The 22,763-nt window shown below is 40.2% G+C and overlaps 2 protein-coding genes across 2 annotated transcripts; one reads left to right on the top strand and one right to left on the bottom strand.

Moving 5' to 3' along the window:
• Positions 1-5,694: 5,694 nt before the first annotated feature.
• On the bottom strand, positions 5,695-7,209 carry LOC135470123 (dnaJ homolog subfamily B member 4-like). The gene is given in 2 exon segments (XM_064748881.1): positions 5,695-6,994; positions 6,996-7,209. Coding segments are annotated over 2 exon segments (1,065 nt in total). The 5' UTR covers positions 7,077-7,209; the 3' UTR covers positions 5,695-6,010.
• Positions 7,210-15,351: 8,142 nt separating this feature from the next.
• On the top strand, positions 15,352-21,172 carry LOC135470037 (uncharacterized). The gene is made up of 4 exons (XM_064748739.1): positions 15,352-15,509; positions 17,260-17,418; positions 19,582-19,712; positions 21,031-21,172. The coding sequence occupies exons 1-4, from the start codon at positions 15,445-15,447 to the stop codon at positions 21,099-21,101; spliced, it is 426 nt and encodes a 141-aa protein (XP_064604809.1). The 5' UTR covers positions 15,352-15,444; the 3' UTR covers positions 21,102-21,172.
• Positions 21,173-22,763: the final 1,591 nt, after the last annotated feature.

Raw genomic sequence — 22,763 nt, 5'->3', positions numbered from 1 at the left:
AAATTCCACTGGAAAAAGTGCTTGAAAAGGCTGACAATTTACAGTACTGGTATACATGTATGTAGTGACAGGACCTGCTTATCTGTTTGGCTAAAAGAAATAGACAAAATAAATCAGTATCTTCTACCTGATGTGCAGGTTACATTTGTCGTAATCGTTTGTAATTTTTGGCAAAACCCAGGTGGTTTACATATTATTGTACACACGCACCTGTGGTCATGATAAATGATATTTGTCACGACATGTCTCTAGGCCTGTTGCTGAAGTTATGAAGCTCACTTGGCTAAGTCAGCTCTTAACTACCATGACAATGTAGAGATGTTGTAGATATAAAGTACACTTAGTTAAGGGCAACTTAACACTAAGTATGGTTCGTGAAACCGGCCCCTGATTCACTCGTCTCCAGTTAAGCCTATGGATACACATATATGAGCTCACTTGCCAGTTTTCTACGTTTAAGCCAGGCAGCTCTTCACGTTTTACGTCAATACATCTTTATTACCTCATGTCTAACACTTGCCAGGTGTTGAGTAAAATGTCAGAGAAAGCCAAGCCAAGTCTCCCAGCCTGGCTGGTATCCAGGTACAGAGGCAGTGGTTAACAGATGGCAATAGCTATGTGCTTGAACGCAACCTGGTTTCGTTTCTGAATATCTCCAGTTCATGTTTGTGGAATAATATTTTTTTTACTAAATCCAACAAAAGGACTTCAGTTGTCCTGATTCTGGACACAGTCATTTCTGTTATACTAGGTGAACATTTGATTTAATTTGACAACAAACGAGAGAACTGAGAATTCCTCTGCCATAGGTAAGTTTTACGTATTGCAATGTCATATGGAGTACAGGTATCACAGCACGGATGCTATCTTTGAACATTGAATGTTTTACATGGTTGTCATTTTGCAAAAAGTACTGTATAGTTGAATAAATTCTTGTACCTGACCTATTCTAACTGATGTTTGTTTTTGTTTTGACCTATGGTAAATGACCTGAACTTTCACCCAGGACTTTGCACATTTTGTCTGAATCTGAGAGTTCTGAGAGTTGATCTTACAGAAGGTGTTTTGAGGCATGCTTGGAATGTAGGTTGTATTATGACATGTTTTTGCCTCTAATATTGTGCTTTTGGGGTATAATTTTAGGACATTTACCCCACTCATAATTATGTATAAGTATGAGTGCAGGTGGAGCATGCCTATTCATAAACAGCTTGACAACCAATAATAAAGGTTCGAGTTCTAATCCTGATTTCGGCAGCATGATTACTGCTCACGTCACTTACATGTTTAAATGTAGTGTTCAAAGGGACTATTTCCTTCCACCTGACCTCCTTCACACTGAAACCAATTTCCGTGCAATGGGGCCAAATCCAACGCCCAGCCACAGGTGTGCAAAGGGACTATTTCCTTCCACCTGACCTCCTTCACACTGAAACCAATTTCCGTGCAATGGGGCCAAATCCAACGCCCAGCCACAGGTGTTCAAAGGGACTATTTCCTTCCACCTGACCTCCTTCACACTGAAACCAATTTCCGTGCAATGGGGCCAAATCCAACGCCCAGCCACAGGATTCTGATGTTTTTTCTCAGCTCATTTAGATGTCAGATTTAAGGCAAGATGACGTTATAGTAGCTACGTTGTAACATTGTTCATGTAACCTGCTGCCTCCCCATTACATGTACATGTATACTGACTTTATGAAAATTCGAGAAGATTAAGTCAGGAGGTTTGTCAGTTACCTGCTGAAGGTCAGTGGTTCATTACATCTTCCTCCATCCATAAACCAGATCTGGTATGATGATGTGGAAAATTCTTGTACATAGGCTTAGTGTTAAACAGTAATCAATAAATAAATCAATCAATGCAGATTAACTATTAACTGAGACAACATTATACGATGTCTGCATTTTTGTAACATCGTAAAGTTGACAGAGACATACATTTATTCATGTATATATACTACTGTAATTCTTCAATCTTTTCGCATGTTTGCAAGGCGTTTATTCAAGCATATTTCTTAAGGCATTATTCTGTGTAGATTGACCACATTATACTTTTTGTGAAGCCCTGAAATTGGCCAATCCAACTAATAGTAGTTTATCTCCAAAATCAAATTAATAAATGTGCGTGAACTGCTCTGAAAGTTGCTCTACCATATGCGAAAAGATTGAAGATGGTATTGGTACCTTTTAGTTCAGTGCTAGACCTACATACATACACATCATTTGCTGAATGGTTCAATGCAGGACACAGTAGTTTTCGCATACAGAAATGAAGTTTTGGATTGTCATATAATTACCTCTACATGTGTGCCAAGCCCAACTGAAGCCTGCCATGAACTGCTCAAGCCTACTGACAACTCTGCTTCAAAATAGCTTACATGTAGCTCTTCAGTGTTGTTGGGGCTCCCAACCTCGAGATAATGTAGACCTTTAGTTAGTAGTTCATCTTGTAACCTGTGATTCTAGTTTGAAGTTACAAGTTATGCGTTAAACTTCTAAGTAAAGGTCTCTGTTAGATCTTGTATGCATTTTCTGTGGTCACTACAGAATTCAGGTAGCTTGGTGAAACCTCTGTCCCTGTCGGCCTGAAACGGTAACAACCATCATGTCAAACTACAGGAGTGTCCCATTTCACGTTGAGCATGTGTGAGGATGCCTAGTTCCAACATGTGTCTAAGATAGCCATAGGCTGGCTATGAAAATCAATTCTGCACACAAAATCAGCTGAGAATTCTCCAGAACATTTTGTGCCATAGGCCTGCTTACAAAAACAGCCTGCGACCTATATCCTGTAATCGTTGAGCTGAGAAATATAAAAGCTAGCAGTACCGGCAGAATTTTCCAGAGTGCCTAGATTCCTGCCTGTCAACATAATCATCCACAGCCCCTGGGGTAAGCAAATAGCTAGGTCACCTGATAACCCAGTTCTAGCTGTTTACAACACGTGGATCACAAGGTATCATCTGGGCTTCTGCAGTTACAACACACATTCACATGCACAGATCTTCACAATTCTAGAATAAACTAACTGTAGTGAATATTTTAACTTACATGCTTTATGCCATATTTTTAAAGCTGGTCACCCTGGATATTATCACTTTACATGCCGCAGCCACATAAATCCTGCTTTTAGTGTAGCGGAAATCCGTTGAAATCCTTACAGAGAATAAAACAGTTCTTGATTAAGGTATAGATTCAGTGAATTAAATGCAACCAAGGTAACAGGTCATGCAGCACATCATGCCATTTACAATCTGTAGTTACACATACAATAATCTTCATCCCAGAGCTACATAGAACCCGTTCCAGGTTTGATACCGGTACTGCTGAATCCACATAAAACATCCTGAGATGTTGATATTCAATTCCTTCACACAAATGAAATATTCTTGAGTATGGCGTTAAATAATAATCAAATAATTCAGCCGTTAAAAAAGGCTTTAACCGGCTGCTGCAGTTTCCGTGTATAATATTCTCCCATTTAATTTAGAAGTTCGTAAAAAACAGGAATTCCAAACATCTGGGGCCCATTTCATCATGAAGTAGCAACTTGTGATATGCCTGATGACCACACCATACTGTGGGTGCAGACATCTCACAACTGATAACAGCAATTGCTCAACACTGTCAACCACTCGCACGAATCAAATTTCGAGGAAGTGTTTGGTGTCTAATGTCATACTCAACTATTTTTCAGTCATATGACGACGAAATTAAATTTCGAGCACCACTGAAATGACATCTTTTCCACGTCAAGTTACACAAACTGACTTCGAGTGAGTGAGTGAGTGCTTGGGGTTTAACGTCGTTCTCAACAATTTTTCAGTCATATGACGACGAAGGAATCATTAGGGTGCATGCACGTGTAATGTGCCTCCTTGTTGCAGGACGGATTTCCACCGCTCTTTTATTTAGTGCTGCATCACTGAGACGACTTACCGAAGGTAAGTAAGCCGCCCCGCCCGAGCCATTATACTGATACGGGTCAACCAGTCGTTGCACTATCCCCTTCATGCTGAACGCCAAGCGAGGAAGTTACAACTTCCTCTTTTAAAGTCTTAGGTGTGACTCGACCAAGGATTGATCCTGGATCTACCGGTCCCGAAGCGGACGCTCTACCAACTGTGCTATCCGGGCCGGTCAAACTGACTTCGAAGCTTTGGTTATAGACCAATGGGTGACTTGGATGTTTTATATTTATACGAGTCAATCCAAGAAATCCAGATGAATACTACTGGCTGCATACTACAACAACATGTATACTCCTCCATCCCCGTACAGACATCAATAAAAACAACCATGCCCACCTGTAGCAAGCAAACCAGTTAATTTGCACAATTTCACATGTAGTGATGAAACATCTGGTTTCTTCCGTACAGTTCCACCCTTCCACTCCCAGATTTCTCCTTCAATGCCAGGCATTATTCACTCTCTCCTGTCTCTGTTTTTATACATTTAGTAGAGGGTAAATGTGTGTTTCCTGGCAATATCAGCTGATGAGTCATTTATCTCAACAGCAGAGATGTCCTAAAATTATGATTGTTGAAGCAACATTTGCTGTACTAAAGATAAATTTCCTTTTTTTTCTTTGTTTGTTGGGCTTGTTATAACTATACCAGCTAGTAAAACAATACATATCATTCACAAGTCAATTACCCATCTGGAAACAACTCTGCATAAATCTACTGAGTTTGTCAGACTATTCTACCATATTAAGACCACTTCTCCACTCAAGACACTCTGCTCAACTAAGCTTGTTTACAAGCCTTCAATGTCTATGAATAAACTTCTGTACTGCATCACGCTGTATCTCCATGGCAACAGAGACCTCAAATAGTGTATAGAGATGACTAACGTCTTGGCAGAACTTTGGGATCAGGTTTACTGCCCCAGGAGTTTTCACTCTAAATGAGCAACTCTTAATCCAAATTTCAAACCACTGTTACTAGGTCAATGAAACCAAATCTGACCACTGGCCATTAGCAGACTAATTCAATGCTCTTACTTAGAGCCCAAGACGTGAAAACTGCACAATTAAGCCATATTCTCAGTGATCACATATTACTTATCAAACTAGAGGAAAGTCTGCTACAGCAGTAAGGCTTCAAGTTCTTTAGATAACATGCAGTTTACACTTCAAAGAATTATTCAAGATGAAATACTTAAAGCCTATTATATACAATTACACAGTCAACGCAATCTTACAGTACACATTGTTTGAAATTCGATGTACACTCTCAATTTTATTAACAATTATACAATCTGACAATCAACTAATCTTGAAATGTTTTTGATACAAAATCATTGGTTTACTTTCCCATTAAAATTAACATCAGGATCCTTGTTTTGTTTGGACATTTTCACATAAGCTGTGAGATTATCAGTAACTGATCTTCTTGTAAAACATTTTCTCTGGCAAATGACAATTGCTTTGTGAACCTTAAATTAAATTATTTGATTTAACTTTTTACTGTTATCTTAAGCACAAAATAATATCTTGATCTTACAGGTGGACAAACAAAATTTTGAAGGGGATTTTTTTTCCTTTACAGGTGTGACACATAAAACATGTTTAATGACTTCAGTAATGGTAACATAAATGTGTTTAAACACTTGTTCGAAATCTTTGTGATGGGATACTGATATTCATAAATCCCATAAACAAACATTGCTACACAAATTTTAACTCATAGGTTTTAATCCTGTACCTCAAGCAATCTCATATATTCAACATAAATTAGTTATTTCAATGCCACATAATTTGAAATAATACTTGGCAGGCACTGCTGTAGTCATTGTCCTCAAAGGAACTGTTCATCCATGCCTAACACATTAATTACAATGTGCAAAACTGTTCAGCAAGTGGGATACTGTACACAACACATCACCACAGCCTGGGCTTGACATATGTACCAAGTGTACATCGCATCACTCCAACAAAATTCAAATGAGGTACAAAATATCAACTTAAATAAACGTCATTCTTAAATTACACTGTTCCTATATGCTATGATCTTGGTAGACAATCACTTAAAATCTCCTTCACATTGGTTGATAAAGAACTTGGATATTTAATGTCAAATTCGATAATAAGATCACCACGCCTGTTTGGTTGTTTAGGCATTGGTAACCCCTCCCCCTGTATCCTCTTCGTACTGGATGGTTTAATCACCTCAGTCAGCCGCAAAGGAATGGTCCTTCCGTCTATAGTTGGTACTTGAAGTGTTGTTCCACACAAAGAGTCTCTGAGAGTTATTTTGGCCTTGTACCTCAAGTCACTACCATCCCGTACAAACGTGGGATGAGGTTTGTCTTTGATCACAAACACAACATCTGCTGGCACACTGTTAGGCCTTTGGTCTCCCTCCTTGGGGAAGGTGATCTTGGTGCCGGCTTTCCAGCCTGGCTTCACTTCAATTGTCAGTACTTTATCCTCTGATCTCACCGATCCATCGGAACCGATCACCTTCTTGGTGATTTTCAGTCGCTTGGTGCATCCTTTGTATATGTCCTCTAATGACACTTGCAAGTCCCTTGTGATCGGGGCGTCCTGCTTCTTTGGTCTGTTTCCCATCCGTGGACCTCGACTTTGGAACCCGTGCATGCCGTGAGAACCGCCGAAGCTTGCGAACGGGTCGTCGTCCACTTCCATATCTTCTTGTCCACCACCAGGGCCGAAACGGAAGGTCCTGGAACCGCCTGACATGCCAGGACCGCCACCAAACGAAAAGAAGCTTCCGAATGGGTTTTCATCACCAAAAAACATTCTGAATGTTTCGTGGGGATCTCCTTGGAAAGTGTAGGTTTGCGGTCCGCCAGGATTGCCACCTCCAGGGGGTGCACCGGCCCCCTGTTTTAATCCTTCCTCGCCGTATTTGTCGTATATCTCCCGCTTCTTTGAGTCACTCAGGACATCGAACGCTTCAGCAATCTCCTTGAATTTGTCTTCAGCCCCCGGGGACTTATTCTTGTCCGGATGGTATTTGAGGGCCCATTTTCCGATACGCCTTCTTGATAACATCGTCGTTGGCTCCTTTGTCGATGCCCAAAATTTTGTAATAATCTTTCCCCATATTTACGTCCCAACAGGCACACGTCTGCCTGGTAGTAGCTTTAGGTTGGGTAGTATTCTCAAATATTCTTCTCGCTCAGTTTTGCACAACTTACTCTGACGGTTGCCACTGTGCATCTAATCTAAATATTCTCGTCGTCACTTCCAGCGCGCCGTCGAACGTTCGGGAACATTCTCCTGACGTCATTTCCTCGCCGTAAACAACCGAATATAACCGAGTCAGTCTGCTCGCTGTGACAATTGTGAATTAGTGTACTCTGAGAGGAGAACAACTTGGAATGTTCTCGGATATTGACACACGTGGGCACCGCAACGAGCAGGTGTAGCTGCGAACTAGATTTGTCCGTTAGCACACCTGTTCCGGGCTATTGAATCTACCATTAAAGTAAATATAGCTCTGTGCATCATATCTGCATGTATTTAAGAAAAAAAAAACAGCTCTTCCCTGTTGACAAAAAAGGCTATTCACCAACCGTTCCGAGAGCAGATTCTGCTCAGTCTGCATGGGATTAAGATACAGGACTGAATATCGAGACACTACATAGGCCTACTGTACCTTCTAGCGTGCTGGCTTTTCTATAAAATATTACAACAGATCTAAACAAAAACTTCTTTAAATACTGATAACAGGATAAATATATTCATCCTTAAAAACAAGAAAGCAAAAATATTCCTGTCATGTAGACAGCCTAGACAATCAGACCTATTTACTTACTTGTTTGATTGCTGTTAAGAATTTTGCCCATATACGGCGGCAGCCAGCATTATGGTGGGAGAAAAACAGGGCAGAGCCCGGTGGGAACCCACAGTTATCTATTTATCTACTGAACTGAAAATTCGCGAGCTAAATGATCTCGCTTCTTATTTAACGTTGTTCGGTTACTGAACTTTTTCATGTTTGTAACGTGTGGTAGGCCTACTCAAGATTTTGGTCACATAACTAGGCTATCAGCGTTGAGTACTGCAAATCCATTAATGCACCCTTCGCTAGCGATATACGTAGGTTGTACTCTCTTTAAACTATAGCATTTAAACTTGTTTAAATCAAACATTTTCGCAGTGATGGAGGACAGAATTAAAGCATTTACATGTACAATGTCAGGTAATTCTTTCCAAATTTTTAGAAACTAACACCTCACAAAATGGGTAAAAAGTAAGATTCTGTATCTAATTAATCCTGTTAACGTCAAATTAACACTTTCAGATGTCTCATTGTTCCAGATAAATGTAAATTAACAATCTATATTGTAACATTATTTTATAACTTAATTGCAAACAATCACTGCAAGACGTAACTCATTAAAATGTTGGGCTCCAAACTTTTACGGCATTTAACATGGGCCTTTTAAACATTAAATAATGTTGCCAGTATGACATTTTGATATAGTTTTGCTTTTGAGTTTAATAAAATCTCCTGCCGGTTGTTCAAAACTCTTCTAAGACTTAATACTAGACATAACTTTATGTTTAGTCCTTCTGCTTCTTTTGTGCTCTAATTTTAGCTGCTGAATTTGGCTAAAATCTTTATATAAAATATGACTTAATACAAGTATTAGCTAATACACTTTTGAACAACTGGGCCCTGACTTAAGAGTCACATGCAACGGAACCAGAAAGCGCTTGGATTCGAGCATGTGATCTAGCTCATTAGTCAGGATTCTATATCAACTTTGCCGGAAAACACGTAAGTACACGCTTTAGGCGATTTAGCCAGGGCTATATCTATTTATGGCCTACCTCCGTATATGTCGCAATTCATAAAACATAACAGTAAACCTATATATAGCTCTGAACACATACATATCTATAGGCTACCTGACTACTGTAAGTCTGTGAGTCAAGCAATCTCTTCTCTATATAAGCAGAATGATAAGTAAGTTTAATAAGACAAACATTGAATGGAGGAACTGATACAGTACATGGCTCCACCATGATTTAAAAAAAGCAAAATAAACTTGTACCTGCCCACAACACTTTTTAGTAGGAAAGCCTGCGGAGGAAAATTCCAAGTCTAAATATAAGTTTGTTTGGTCATGCCGTTTAACTATTTTTACAGAAGCAATTATACATTATACAGGTTTGAGACATGAACTGACCCCACCCCCCGCCCCCTGGTTTTTCGGCCCCTTGCGCCCAGTTCCTGCTCCCCCCCCCCCCCCCCCCCACAATACACAATATATATTCCAACCATCTAAAATGAGGTATGCTGAAATTTCTCAATTTTAGCTTTTCTATTAGTGTTGTCGTTTTAACTACGTGGATGCATCCTGGAGAGAAGTATACCTTCTTACAAGTGAAGTGTTATAGCTTTATTTATGATAAACCTAACAATTTGACAGAGTTGAAAGAGGAAAAACATTTATAATATCTTATGTCAGATTTTAAGAGTGTAGATATTGTGTTATTCGACATTATTTATTAATGTTAAAAATCTCGTAATCTAAATTATGCTGCAACTTCAAAATTTGTGCGGTGCAACATTTAACAGTGTTGGCTCCTACATTTTACGTTTAGTTACTACGAACGTTGACTGGCTATATGTATAGGGCGATAGGGCTTTTTCTGGATTCCCCTTTTTGTACGCGTTTAGATCGATGTGATGACGAAATGAACATACTGCACACAGTTTCGCAAACTAAAATAAAATATCCACCAGTGCCACTGAACAGAGACTTGAATTAGTGTGAAACTGAATTTTGAGAAATTTATAGAAGTCATTTGCAGTCAGTCATGCAGATACAATGCATGAACGTGAAAAAGAAGTAAACAATAGTAATGCATTCTGAAGCGCATGTTACATTTATGCTAAAGGACCTGGTACGGTAAGACGAGAATCGGTCACAGTGCGAGAAAGTGTACACCACAAGTAGCGAAACTCACTTGAGTTGTATGTGACAGGTACTGACACGCACGTAAGGATACTTCTTTTTTCAGGTCTGTTTTACTCTTCTTTTCTTGTTACATGAAAAGTATGCGACTGGTAAAGCTCTCGTCTCCTGCCGTACATGGGAAGGTCTGTCAGCAACCTTCGGATAGTCGTGGGCTTTGCCTGGGCTCTGTCCGGTTTCCTCCACCATAATGCTGGCCGCCGTTGTAAATTTATGAAATATTCCTGAGTACGGCATAAAACACCAAACAAATAAATAAATAAATCAAATGTAAAAACTCCAAACATGCACTGTATGATTCCACTATAGTTGCAAATGTTAAGGCAATACCATAACTTAAACACTCTAATTCATAATAACACTTAGGTAATGCCAAGATTGCCCATTTATATCTTTACTCACACAAAAATTATGTTTGCAAAGAAGAAATAAAAAGATAGCCTACAAAGACTGGAACTATTCCTTCAGGTGCAACCCCCGTTTAACACCAACTTCGTTAGCCCACTGTAGTATGGAGGTTGCCTGACATATTATTGCAGAAATGTGGATATAGACTTAGCAAAATATTACATAACTGATCACATTATAAAGTTTATGTTTTACATACGAAGACGTTACGTTAACCAAATAACTTTGACAGCACGCAGAAATACACACATGAAAGTTTCAGTAAAGATATTATCTGCTTAACGTGATCTTCATACTGCAAACTAAAAAACACAATGCCTCGTTTGAACGAAAAAATTGGCGTGTAAACATTTCTTTATGGCCATTTAACTTTTATGGGTGCTTCAACCAAGATTTATACTTCTGATATGGAAATTTAGAGAAATTGTGTTGGGATTTTGAATGTATCGCACCTCTCTTCGGCCGCTTCTCGCCTTACCGTATCAGGTCTTTTACATACTGACAGTAAAGAATATATATATATATATATATACATATATATATATTATATATATATATATATATATATATATATATATATATATATATATATATATATATATATATATATATACATCGGAGTCCCTCTTATATGTCGAACAAATTGTGTACATAAACAGAACACTGTGTTCATATTCAACAGAATAATCCTGTTAGTCTAATAGAATCTTTATGTTGGATTAATAGAATATGAGTTTTATATTTAACAGAACAATATGCTGCAAAAGCGGTATGCATTCTACCATCACTCAGGACAACACACTTTCTGTTTAAATTAACAGATTATTTTTTTGAGTGTATATAGGCTATGATTAAAAGATATAAGCTAAAAATGTCTGCAATGTGTTCTCCTGTACAGCATTATATTTACAATGGTTTATGAATGATTGTAACATTATTAACGCCACCTTGGCAAGCAATGAGTTGTATGGTCGAATCCATGATGCGATTCCTGCATGGCGCGGTACGTGCATACAACTTTGCTTGTGTTTTGTCAGGTACATGACCAAGGGCAGTGGTTTCGTCTCGGATCGGTTTCGCCTCGGATCGGTTCCCCCATGCGCCTGTATATGACAAAGCGGTTTTGCCTCGGATCGGTTTCCCCATTCGCATGTATATGACAAAGTGGTTTCGCCTCGGTTCGGTTTCCCATTCGCCTATATATAACAAAGTGGTTTCGCCTCGGATCGGCTCCACCATGCACCTACATATGACAAAGTGTTTCCCCTCGGACCGGTTCCCCAAGGCACCTGTATAGAACAAAGTGGTTTCGCCTCGGATCGGATCCCCTATGCACCTATATATGACAAAGTGGTTTCGCCTCGGATCGGTCCTCCCATGCACTTATACATGACAGAGTGGTTTCGACTCGGATCGGTTCCCCATATACCTATATACATATATATGTGTGGTTTGTGGCTTGATCACTGTTATTTAAGTAAAACATCTCTGGAGCACAGCGTAAAAAAACACAAAATTATTAATGAATATTAATGTCAACCGTAGCGGTAGGTATACAAAATTATTAAAATTATTATCTATATAACCCTATAAACAAATTACTTTATGATATACATTTATATGACCCTGCGGGAGTTTGTGGTTTGAAGTATGTAAATGTTGTACGCCATATATACTATGAGTTACAAAGAGTAAGCTCATTGCGGAGATATCAGTAGAACATTACTCTTAAAGTTATGCTTTGCTACTTATATCCGGCCGTGAAAGGACGTTTATGAATTATCAACAAATGTGCATATGTATATATTGAATCCAGTCTGAATTGAAATTGAATTTAGCTGTCACTAAGAGTTCCCCAGCTTGATGATGGCAGTAGAAATCGCCAAACTCTCGAGTGATAATTAACGTCATTCATTAATTATTTTAAATTTCGCTACAGATGTTTTTATCAACGGAAAGTAGAGCCGTGATTCAGAATTGACACAGAATAGGGGAGAGAACTCTGCAGCGCAAAAGCACACAAACGCACTACTGTGTATTATCTGGTTGCGCTACTGGCTGGTTGATCAGTCACAAAACCTATTATTTGGACATGTTTATGAGCTGATTAGTAAATTCTCGCTTTAAGCTTTTTTGCTGAATTTATCGAGTCTTTGGCTTGGAGATCCAACGTTTGGTTAATCAAGTGTTGGGAGAATGAGAAAAGACTACAGCTGCTATGGCTGGAACTGAATTCACTCTCAGTGACCGTCTAGCTGATGCATGTATGTATGTATGTATTTATCTGACTTAATCGTGTTTATCGCAGTTTTCACACCTTTTTTACGAAACAAATTTAGGAAAGCTAGGATCGGCATAAATTAATAGAATGCTCTGCATCTCAGAGTATACACTGTTAACCACCATGGCTATTTATAGGGGAATACTCCGTACTGCACTCGGGTTCTGCCGTAGTTTCTGTGCTTTTGGAGAACGTTCTTGGATAGCCACCACTGCGTCTTTAAAAGGAAAACGACCGTTCTGTATGCTGTCTGTGAACTGTGCAGGGGGCCACAATGTCGCTTTTGGGGAGTGCTCGGTGCTTAGGACTGTGTGGATCATGGTGTCACTTTTGAAAAATGCCCGGTGGTTAAGACTGTGTGGACTATCGTGTCGTTTTTGGGGAATGCCTGGTGGTTAAGACTGTGGGGGCCATCGTGTTGCTTTTGGGTAATGCCCGGTGGTAAGGACTGTGTGGACCATCGTGTCGTTTTTGGGGAATGCCCGGTGGTTAGGACTGTGCGGACCATCGTGTCGTTTTTGGGGAATGCTCGGTGGTTAGGACTGTGTGGATCATGGTGTCACTTTGGGGAAATGCCCGGTGGTTAGGACTGTGGGGGCCATCGTGTCGTTTTTGGGGAATGCCTGGTGGTTAGGATTGTGGGGTACATCGTGTCGCTTTGGGGGAATGCTCGGTGGTTAAGACTGTGGGGGACATCGTGTCGCTTTTGGGGAATGCTCGGTGGTTAGGACTGTGTGGACCATGGTGTCACTTTTGGGAAATGCTCGGTGGTTAGGACTGTGTGGACCATCGTGTCGTTTTGGGGGAATGCTCGGTGGTTAAGACTGTGGGGACCATCTTGTCGCTTTGGGGGAATGCCCGGTGGTTAAGACTGTTGGGGCCATCGTGTCGTTTTTGGGGAATGCTCGGTGGTTAGGACTGTGTGGATCATGGTGTCCCTTTGGGGAAATGCCCGGTGGTTAGGACTGTGGGGGCCATCGTGTCGTTTTTGGGGAATGCCTGGTGGTTAGGACTGTGCGGACCATCGTGTCGTTTTTGGGGAATGCTCGGTGGTTAGGACTGTGTGGACCATCCTGTCGTTTTGGGGGAATGCTCGGTGGTTAAGACTGTGGGGACCATCTTGTCGCTTTGGGGGAATGCCCGGTGGTTAAGACTGTTGGGGCCATCGTGTCGTTTTTGGGGAATGCTCGGTGGTTAGGACTGTGTGGATCATGGTGTCCCTTTGGGGAAATGCCCGGTGGTTAGGACTGTGGGGGCCATCGTGTCGTTTTTGGGGAATGCCTGGTGGTTAGGACTGTGCGGACCATCGTGTCGTTTTTGGGGAATGCTCGGTGGTTAGGACTGTGTGGATCATGGTGTCACTTTGGGGAAATGCCCGGTGGTTAGGACTGTGGGGGCCATCGTGTCGTTTTTGGGGAATGCCTGGTGGTTAGGATTGTGGGGTACATCGTGTCGCTTTGGGGGAATGCTCGGTGGTTAAGACTGTGGGGGACATCGTGTCGCTTTTGGGGAATGCTCGGTGGTTAGGACTGTGTGGACCATGGTGTCACTTTTGGGAAATGCTCGGTGGTTAGGACTGTGTGGACCATCCTGTCGTTTTGGGGGAATGCTCGGTGGTTAAGACTGTGGGGACCATCTTGTTGCTTTGGGGGAATGCCCGGTGGTTAAGACTGTTGGGGCCATCGAGTCGTTTTTGGGGAATGCTCGGTGGTTAGGACTGTGTGGACCATGGTGTCACTTTTGGGAAATGCCTGGTGGTAAGGACTGTGTGGACCATCGTGCAGCTTTTGGGGAATGCTCGGTGGTTAGGACTGTGCGGACCATCTTGTCGCTTTGGGGAAATGTCCGTTGATTATTTGATCGGTTACTGTATTCCAAAAAAAAAAAACGTCATGTAAGTGTCATAACCGTTTAGTTTTCCAGCCGGTCACTCATCGTGGAGTGTGTCCATCGAACGAAATTTAGATATAAAAGAGGATGAAAAAGAAAAATTAGGATCTGTCAAACGTTGATCGGTTACTGTATTCAGAGATTAACATGTGCATCGTCTATATATTTCACTTTTCTAAGCTAATTAAATGGTATACATATATATTGTGACGCGTCATTAACTACATTTACACTGTAAGAATTGAATGCAGATTTACAGCCTGAAGCACTGTATATTGTTACAGTAAATCATGTTGTAAATATTTTACACCATTTCCCTGCATATTTCTGCACCTATGTGGTGTAATTTTACTCTAATCAATGTGTATTTACGGCATTGTCTGTAACTGTAGCGGATTGGCCATTTACAGCGCACTTTGCTGTAAATGTACACTGGTTTTCTTGGTAGATTGTAGGATTGTTGGATTGGTAGGATGTAGATTTTGTTAATTTGCAATGGAGTTAACTGATTCATTTACAATGGTATAAGTGGAAATATACTACTATTTTGGGTGTAAATATTAAACAGCACGTCTTGTAAATCTACAGTGAAAAGAACTGCCAGCACTTTTCACTGTAAAATTTCAGTGTAATTTGTGACAGTGTATATACATATCCCATTAATATAGAGTCTATAGGGTCTCTACGTGGCATGATATACCTCCACATCCGGGTCTTATGCACATCACAGCCGGAGAATTGGCCTTCCCACTGACAATGGCTTGTCGCCTCCTGTGACGTCATTATGACAGGCACAGCAGGTGAGTATAAGGTGTTTCCTGGTTAATGATCACTAGGATAGCTAGGCGGGCGAGACGAGCAAGTATCTGTTCCAAGACACAAAACCTGGTATCTGATAGACGATGAAGACTGTATTCCTGTTGGCAGTGATCTGCGTATGGGCGATCACATCATGTGAAGGCGGAAGGTAAGTGTGTTTAACTACTGTTTCCTTTTACAAAATTCTGATTATTTTATATGTGCTGCTTATGCTGACTTCCTCTGCGGTCGTATGTCGTACAACAGAAAATACATTTTAATAGCCTAAAGTATCAACATATGTAACTTTTTATGGCTTAGAACATATCTCCCTCTCCGACCGTACGTGGTCTGACAGCAACCTGTAGATGGTCCGGAGGTTCGCCCGGGCTCTGACCAGTTTCCTCCCACCATAGTGCCAGCTGCCATCGTATAAGTGAAATATCCACTGGCTGGGCACCAGGTACAAGAAGAAAAACATTTTAATAGCCTAAAGCATTAACAAGCATGTGACTTTTTAATTAGAACATATCTTTAGTCCTTCTCCATTACTCGTGAAATTTCGGTGCTGAAGCCTTGAACTGAGAAAGTGGAGTCTTATCCATGTGGTTAAAACGCTTGTTTTTCAATCGCTTGTAAACGCAACATGGGGGTTCAAGTCCGGTCTTAGGGAATTTGTACATTCCCCAGTCCCCAATGTTCGTGGTGCTTTTGTGACAATAACTGATCGACGACGCTCATGTGACTGTTTCTGCAGCCTAACGGTCGTTTATAACCTAATACCACATGTCTTTACTGATTTTTTTACACCATTCGGACTAAGCCAAATTGCTATGGTCGGTGAATAGTTAGAATAAAACCCTGTCGGAGGTAAATTGACAACATATACCACAAACTGAGGTAAATTGACAACAAGCCAAGTTTCACCAAGTACATATGACCATCTGCCAACAATATCACACTCTAGTCGCTACTGTCCGTATTGTAGTCTATTATATTCCACCTACATGCACTGTGCCCAAATCTGTGCATCACTCATGAAAAGTACGCCAGTAAATTGCCGAATGTTGGTGAGGTACATCGGACACTCTGGTCTCCTACGTCCATAAACCTTACCGGCATCGTATCAGGTAATAAACAATAAGAAGAATAAACAAATTGTTTTGATTTATTTATTTATTTGATTGGTGTTTTACAGGCCCGGTTCAGAATATATGGGGTATATATACCTAAATAGCTTTCACATATTGGATTCAGCATTCGGCCAATGGCTTTTCAAAGATTTAAAAGTTTCCACTTCATTTATTTAGGGGTACCAGACGACAAATACTCTAAAGCTTCGGCAAGATTTATTCATCGGTTTATATGCATGTTCGAATCCGGTTTCTGCTGATTAAAATAAGGATTGGCGCGTCTAATCAAGCAGTTAACCAAAAATACAGCACGGTCTGTGTTTGTTTTCAGAACAGGAAGTGCACGTGCCAGTTACCTGTGTCCTAACTATTTCATGTTCTCTATATATGATTTTGCACGAGCGGTCATCGCTCCATCGGCTACTTACACCCATCGCGACAGAAAGAAAGCTGCGTGTATTTCTTTTCCTCTGGGTTTTCTTTAATACCTTTTTTCAAAAAGCGATCATTTCAAAATGGAGTGATTATTGGGTGAATTCTATTGCTCATAATGGGAAATTAATCACACAAGATGTTTTTTTTTTAATTCAAAAAGCAGTTAGTTCTTTATTATTTCCCATGTATTGGACACCTGTACTGTTGAAACGAGAGTCTGAATTTAGGATACGGCTTGGTGCCAGGATCTGGCGGCTTGTACTGTAGAACACAGTGTTGAAACGCAAAGCTCCAAACACTTAAAGAAAGAAAGCTAAATTGTAATAAATATGTGCCTGTTATGCTTGCCAGGTGGAATTGGTGGTCATGGCGTCGTAGAACGGTCACCTACACTATCCGGAACGTCCTGCAGGAGCCCATGTTTGAGATGACGCAAACCCTCCGGCTTTACCGCAGAGAGCCCTTCCTGGCTGTCATGGAGAGAGCTGCCACCGCCAACAGCAGTTTCAGGTAAAACGACCGATATTCCCATGGCGAAAGCACCGTCGTGCCTTTCAGAGAAAGCATTTTATTGCGGTCGGGTCGTACGGTGTTGTCCGATTCCACACAACTGTTGTTTGTTTGGACATTGCAAAGATTTATTGATTTCAAACATTGATGGTATTAATTTAGGCTTTTTATTGCTTGGCTGATAATAAAATTTTGATCACGGAGAACTTGTTGACTTGGACGCTGCCTTTTTTCTGTTCGTTGTCAACGTCACCGCTATAGATATCCCTTCTGTGCGGATGTTCAATCGACATGTAAGTTTCCTTTAGCCAAGTTTGCAGGTGAGCGGTGCATATATAAACTGAATTATATTTGAGATGGTTGCAAAGACACGACCGTCTCTTTTCAGTCTAGGTACATTGTAAATACACTATATTATTCAAATACTGCATGACTCCAGGTTCGTTTTTGTGTAATCCCATCCGCGTATAGCTGAGTAAGACGCCGTCTTCAGTATACCCACACGTTATTTAATATATATATATTGTAAATGAAAACAGTGTCACGGACGACAAGGTGAACACAATTCTGCTGGCCAAAGAAATTCGGTCAGATGTTCCTTTTCAATTTTAAGGCGTCTTCCTTAAAAGTTGACCCCAAACTATATACCGTCTGAAAAGTCGTCAAACAAGCATATACGCATGAATGTATGAAAGGAAACCATTAGTCATTTGTATGTTTTTTGTCCCATGTCATTGGCACCGTTTCTCAGACCAGTTCGGTGCTGGAAAACCACTGGCCCTCTTTTATATTAGCACGCCTTGGAGTAAAGAGGTTCTGCTTTTACCAAGACACACCCGGGTACAGGTCTTTTGTATACGATTCGCGCGGCACTTACGTGATGGTCCGGCTTAGTTCGGAATATCCTGTAATTGTCTGCACTAGTGAATGTTCGACCTTCTTTCTCCGAATGGGGGCTTAAACATACGAAGTAAAATCCGAAATGTTACTCATTCATCGGCAAGGTACAACAGATGTTGTCGGGCCACCGCATGGCTTTGAATTGTCATATTTCGTGACAGTCGCATTTGTTTATTAGGCATACCTACTTCAAAAACATCCTTTTATAACTTTTATAAACCTTTTGCGAAAACTCTTTAGGTGAAGGACGCACATGTTTTAAAATACAGCGGCTTGGATTTAGAACTTCCAATAAATAGCCCCGATGGTTAGGTGCATGTATACTCTCCTGACGACTGTGTTATTAGTAAACATGTAGTACCCGACTACCTGTATACATGTAACTAACATGCCAGTCGCTGGGCTTAGTACTCAACATAACTACCAAATAAAGCAAGCGCACTCGCTTTTAACATCTTTATTAAATACACTTTGGTTGAGTTACGGTGGTAGCATCAAACGATTGTCTGACATGTTAGTTTTGGATGTCGCATTCAAGGTTAACAGAGGGCCTTTCTGGTCTCTTTGTTTGTAACGTGCAAGTGACTCAAATCCTTTCACCAGTCCGATCGCTGTGGTCACCATAATGCTGGCTTCCGCAACATGAGTGAAATATTCTTGAGTACGGCGTTCAAACTCTAATGAAACAAATCAATAAACTCTAAAGAGGTGACGTTTTTCTGAAGGACTAATTCAGTTTTCAATTAATAATTGGGAAATTCTGACTTGTATACATAACTCTTCTGAAAAAGTGATTTGAATTGTATTGCAGGACAAAGCTCTTATGCACGAACATCAGAGAATACAGGTTAAAACCATATAAAGCAATTAACTTCGTGATACCACAGCACTGCATGTGTTCTACAACATTATATAGGCATGTTTCGTCTCTGAAAGCAAATTCATATATACAACAACTCATTCTTCAAATCTGAGATGATTTCGATTTATTTATTTGATTGGGATTTATGGCGTACTCAAGAAAATTTCACTTATACGACCGGCTTTATGGTGGGAGGGCGTAATGTATATGCTTATGTATTGTGGTGAACCATTTTGTGGAAAATTTTTAATTTAATTGCAAATAGTATGAAATTCATTGTTTTATATATCGTACAATGATGACTGCAACATTATATAGAACATATTGTTGTGGGCACAACCTGTCGGATTACTAACACTCTGTAGATTCGTTTACTCTGATTTTTCTTTTCCTCTTTGCAGATTTAGTGCTGATTACTTCAACCATAATCTCGGTTACTTCATCACGACCATAAACAAGTTGTCGGCTAACTTTGAGGAAGACAAAACCTTCTGGGAGTTTCTTAGCGCACCAGATATCTTTCTCCAGAAAGGTAAGTCTGTCTCGTGTAGACATGGCTGTAAGACTGACCGGTTTGTTCATGACGTATACATTTACTTTTACTTTGCTTCCACGTCACAATATTGACTGACTCACTGACCCACTTTTACTTTGGTTACCCGTGACAATACTGATTGACTCACTGGTCCAGTTTTAATTTGGTTATACGTAACTATACTGGCTGATCCATTGGCCCACATTTACTTTGGTTACACGTGACCACGCTGCTTGACTCATTGGCCCACTTTTACCTTGGTTACGCGTGACTAGACTGACTGATCCCTTGGCCCACATTTACTTTGGTTACAACCGGCAATACTGGTTGACTCACTGACCCAATTTAATTTGGTTACACGTGGCCACACTGCTTGACTCATTGGCCCACTTTTACTTTGGTTACACGTAACCACACTGATTGACTCACTGACCCAATTTTAATTTAATTAGACGTGACCACACTGCTTGACTCATTGGCCCACTTTTACTTTGGTTACACGTAACCACACTGATTGACTCACTGCTCAACTTTTTCTGTGCTAACACGTGACAATACGGCTTGATTTATTGGAGCCGGTTTCATGATGCGTACTAGGAATTAAGTTGCACTTATTTAAGTGCACTTTATATCTCTACAACATACGTTGTCATAGTAGTTAAGACCTTATTTAGCTAAGTGAGCTTCATGAAACCATGAGACATTTCGTTTGGATACACTTTACCATACACGTTGACTGTTTGATTTATTCGTTTATTTATTTGATTGGCGTTTTACGCCGTACTCAAGAATATTTCACTTATACGACGGCGGCCAGCATTGTAGTGGGAGGAAACCGGGCACAGCCCGGGGAAACACACGACCATTCGCAGGTTGCTGAAGACCTTCCCGCGTACGGCATGGTTTACTATTGGGCTTGTAGACATAATAATACTGACTGTATTGACGGAACCACTGAACAACTTTCCATTTGGTTACAACATTCGCAGTGACTGACTCAATGACCGGCTTTTAAGTTCGTTACATTTTATTACTAAATCAAGTGTTCATATACCGTGTGGTTTTCTGCCTGGTGTTGTTTTCTTTATTAGATATTTATTTCCTCTTATTTTTTTTAAACAGTGCGTAATTGAAAAGCGGATAAAACGTCCAAGGTAGTAAATATTCGTGAAAAAATATTTACAAAAAATTGACACAGGCTATATCTTTGATCCCCATGTACATGAGAATGTACGCCATACTTTTGTCGAATATTCTGACCTGTACAATGAAATATTCATATGTAATTGATAACTTGTAAATTGTTATTTTCCAGGCGTGAGTAACTATTTCCCACGTTCAGGAGAGCACATTATCTTCAACTTCACGATGGGCGGCCATTCTTAAATCCAAATGATCTGACTTTTGTTATATTGCTATATTTTTGTAATAAAAGGGAACGTGTCAGAATTTTTAAATATGTTTTCTGATTGTTTTCATTGCGTGGGGTTTAACGTCGCTCTGACCATTATTTCGGTCACATATTACGACGGTATCACCTTGTTTAAATGTCCATGTTGGTTAAATGTTGGTAAATGTTGGTTAGCGCGCTAGCGCAGCGTAATGACCCAAGGGCCTCTGACCAATGCGGTCGTTGTGAGTTCAAGTCCAGCTCATGCTGGCGTCCTCTCCGGCCGTAAGTGGGAACTTCTGCCAGCAATCTGCGGATGGTCGTGGGTTTCCCCCGGGCTCTGCCCGTTTTCCACCCACCATAATGCTGGCCGCCGTCGTATAAGCGAAATATTTTTGAGTACGGTGTAAAACACGAAGCAAATAAATAAATAAATCTTTGATTATTATTCATAAAGTAAACATTCAACCAAATAATACAGTCGTATAAACGATAAGATTCCAACTTTTTCGCCGCCGTCTTCTTACATCTGACACAAAGTTATGGCCATTGGTCGCATACGTATAGCTCGCCTTAGTTCTACCCTGGCTGGATAAGAAAACGTATGCGAATGGTGTCTCACATTTAGCCCGTTGCACCTAAGACAGAAAGAAGTCAATTATATAAGGGCGGGGCTGCATGCTATATATTATAATTTATTTAGTCCATATATACCTCTTGAAATCTGTTTATTTAAAAGCTGTCTCGTTGATATGGGAAGTGCATTGTACGTCTAAAACAAGTGGTATTTTCTTTTGTTCCTTTTAGTTCACAGCTGTTTCTCTATAGACCTAATTATGCTCGTCAAACAATTAAGGACGTACAATGTATAGTTCACAAGCACTGCAGCGTGACGGCTGAGAGTTTTTTTTAAACAGACTGGACTTGGCCTGCTAAGTCGATTAGGCTCATTGCAATCTTGTTCTTGATTTAAAATACAAGTTATTTATCGCATGGTAAGACCCTAGTCAAAATATGTAGTTATTAGTGAAAGATGCTCGTCTGTGGCTGCCATATTGGCTGTTGATAGCAAACGACCTATGATTGGCCGATTAAGTGGTGGTCCCGTCTTTTAAACTTGGGGTCCAGACTTTTAAACTCGGGGCCCAGACTTTTAATCTTGGGGCCCAGACATTAAATTCGGGGGCTAAAAAAAATATTTTCTCTTCCAAAATGTATTTTTCATCATGTTTTATCCCTCCCCCCCCCCCGTCAATTTTTCATCATGTATTTTTGTTTTCTCTTCCAAAAGTTTCATTTTCACCATGTCACTTTTACGGCTCCGTAAGATTCACTGGTGCTTCTAACTTTCCATTTTGAAGTATTATACATGTAATTCGTAAATTGTTGAGTACGGCGAATGACACGACAATTAATCAAATAAATAAATACATAAACATTCATTCCATATACATGAAACAGAAGCTCTCGATATAAAGTAACGGATGTTGGTATCGTCTTTTATGAGGACAGCATCTTCTTTCCTCACACCCTGCTGAAGGCAATATATATATATATATATATATATATATATATATATATATATATATATATATATATATATATATATATCATATGAACAAAAGAATTATACATAATAGTATAATGTGTAAAAAAAA

The sequence above is a fragment of the Liolophura sinensis genome, chromosome 7 (genome assembly GCF_032854445.1).
Source record: "Liolophura sinensis isolate JHLJ2023 chromosome 7, CUHK_Ljap_v2, whole genome shotgun sequence".
NCBI lineage: Eukaryota > Metazoa > Mollusca > Polyplacophora > Chitonida > Chitonidae > Liolophura > Liolophura sinensis.
The sequence above is the reverse complement of the archived record's forward strand: the minus strand, read 5'-3'. Positions and strand labels throughout refer to the sequence as shown.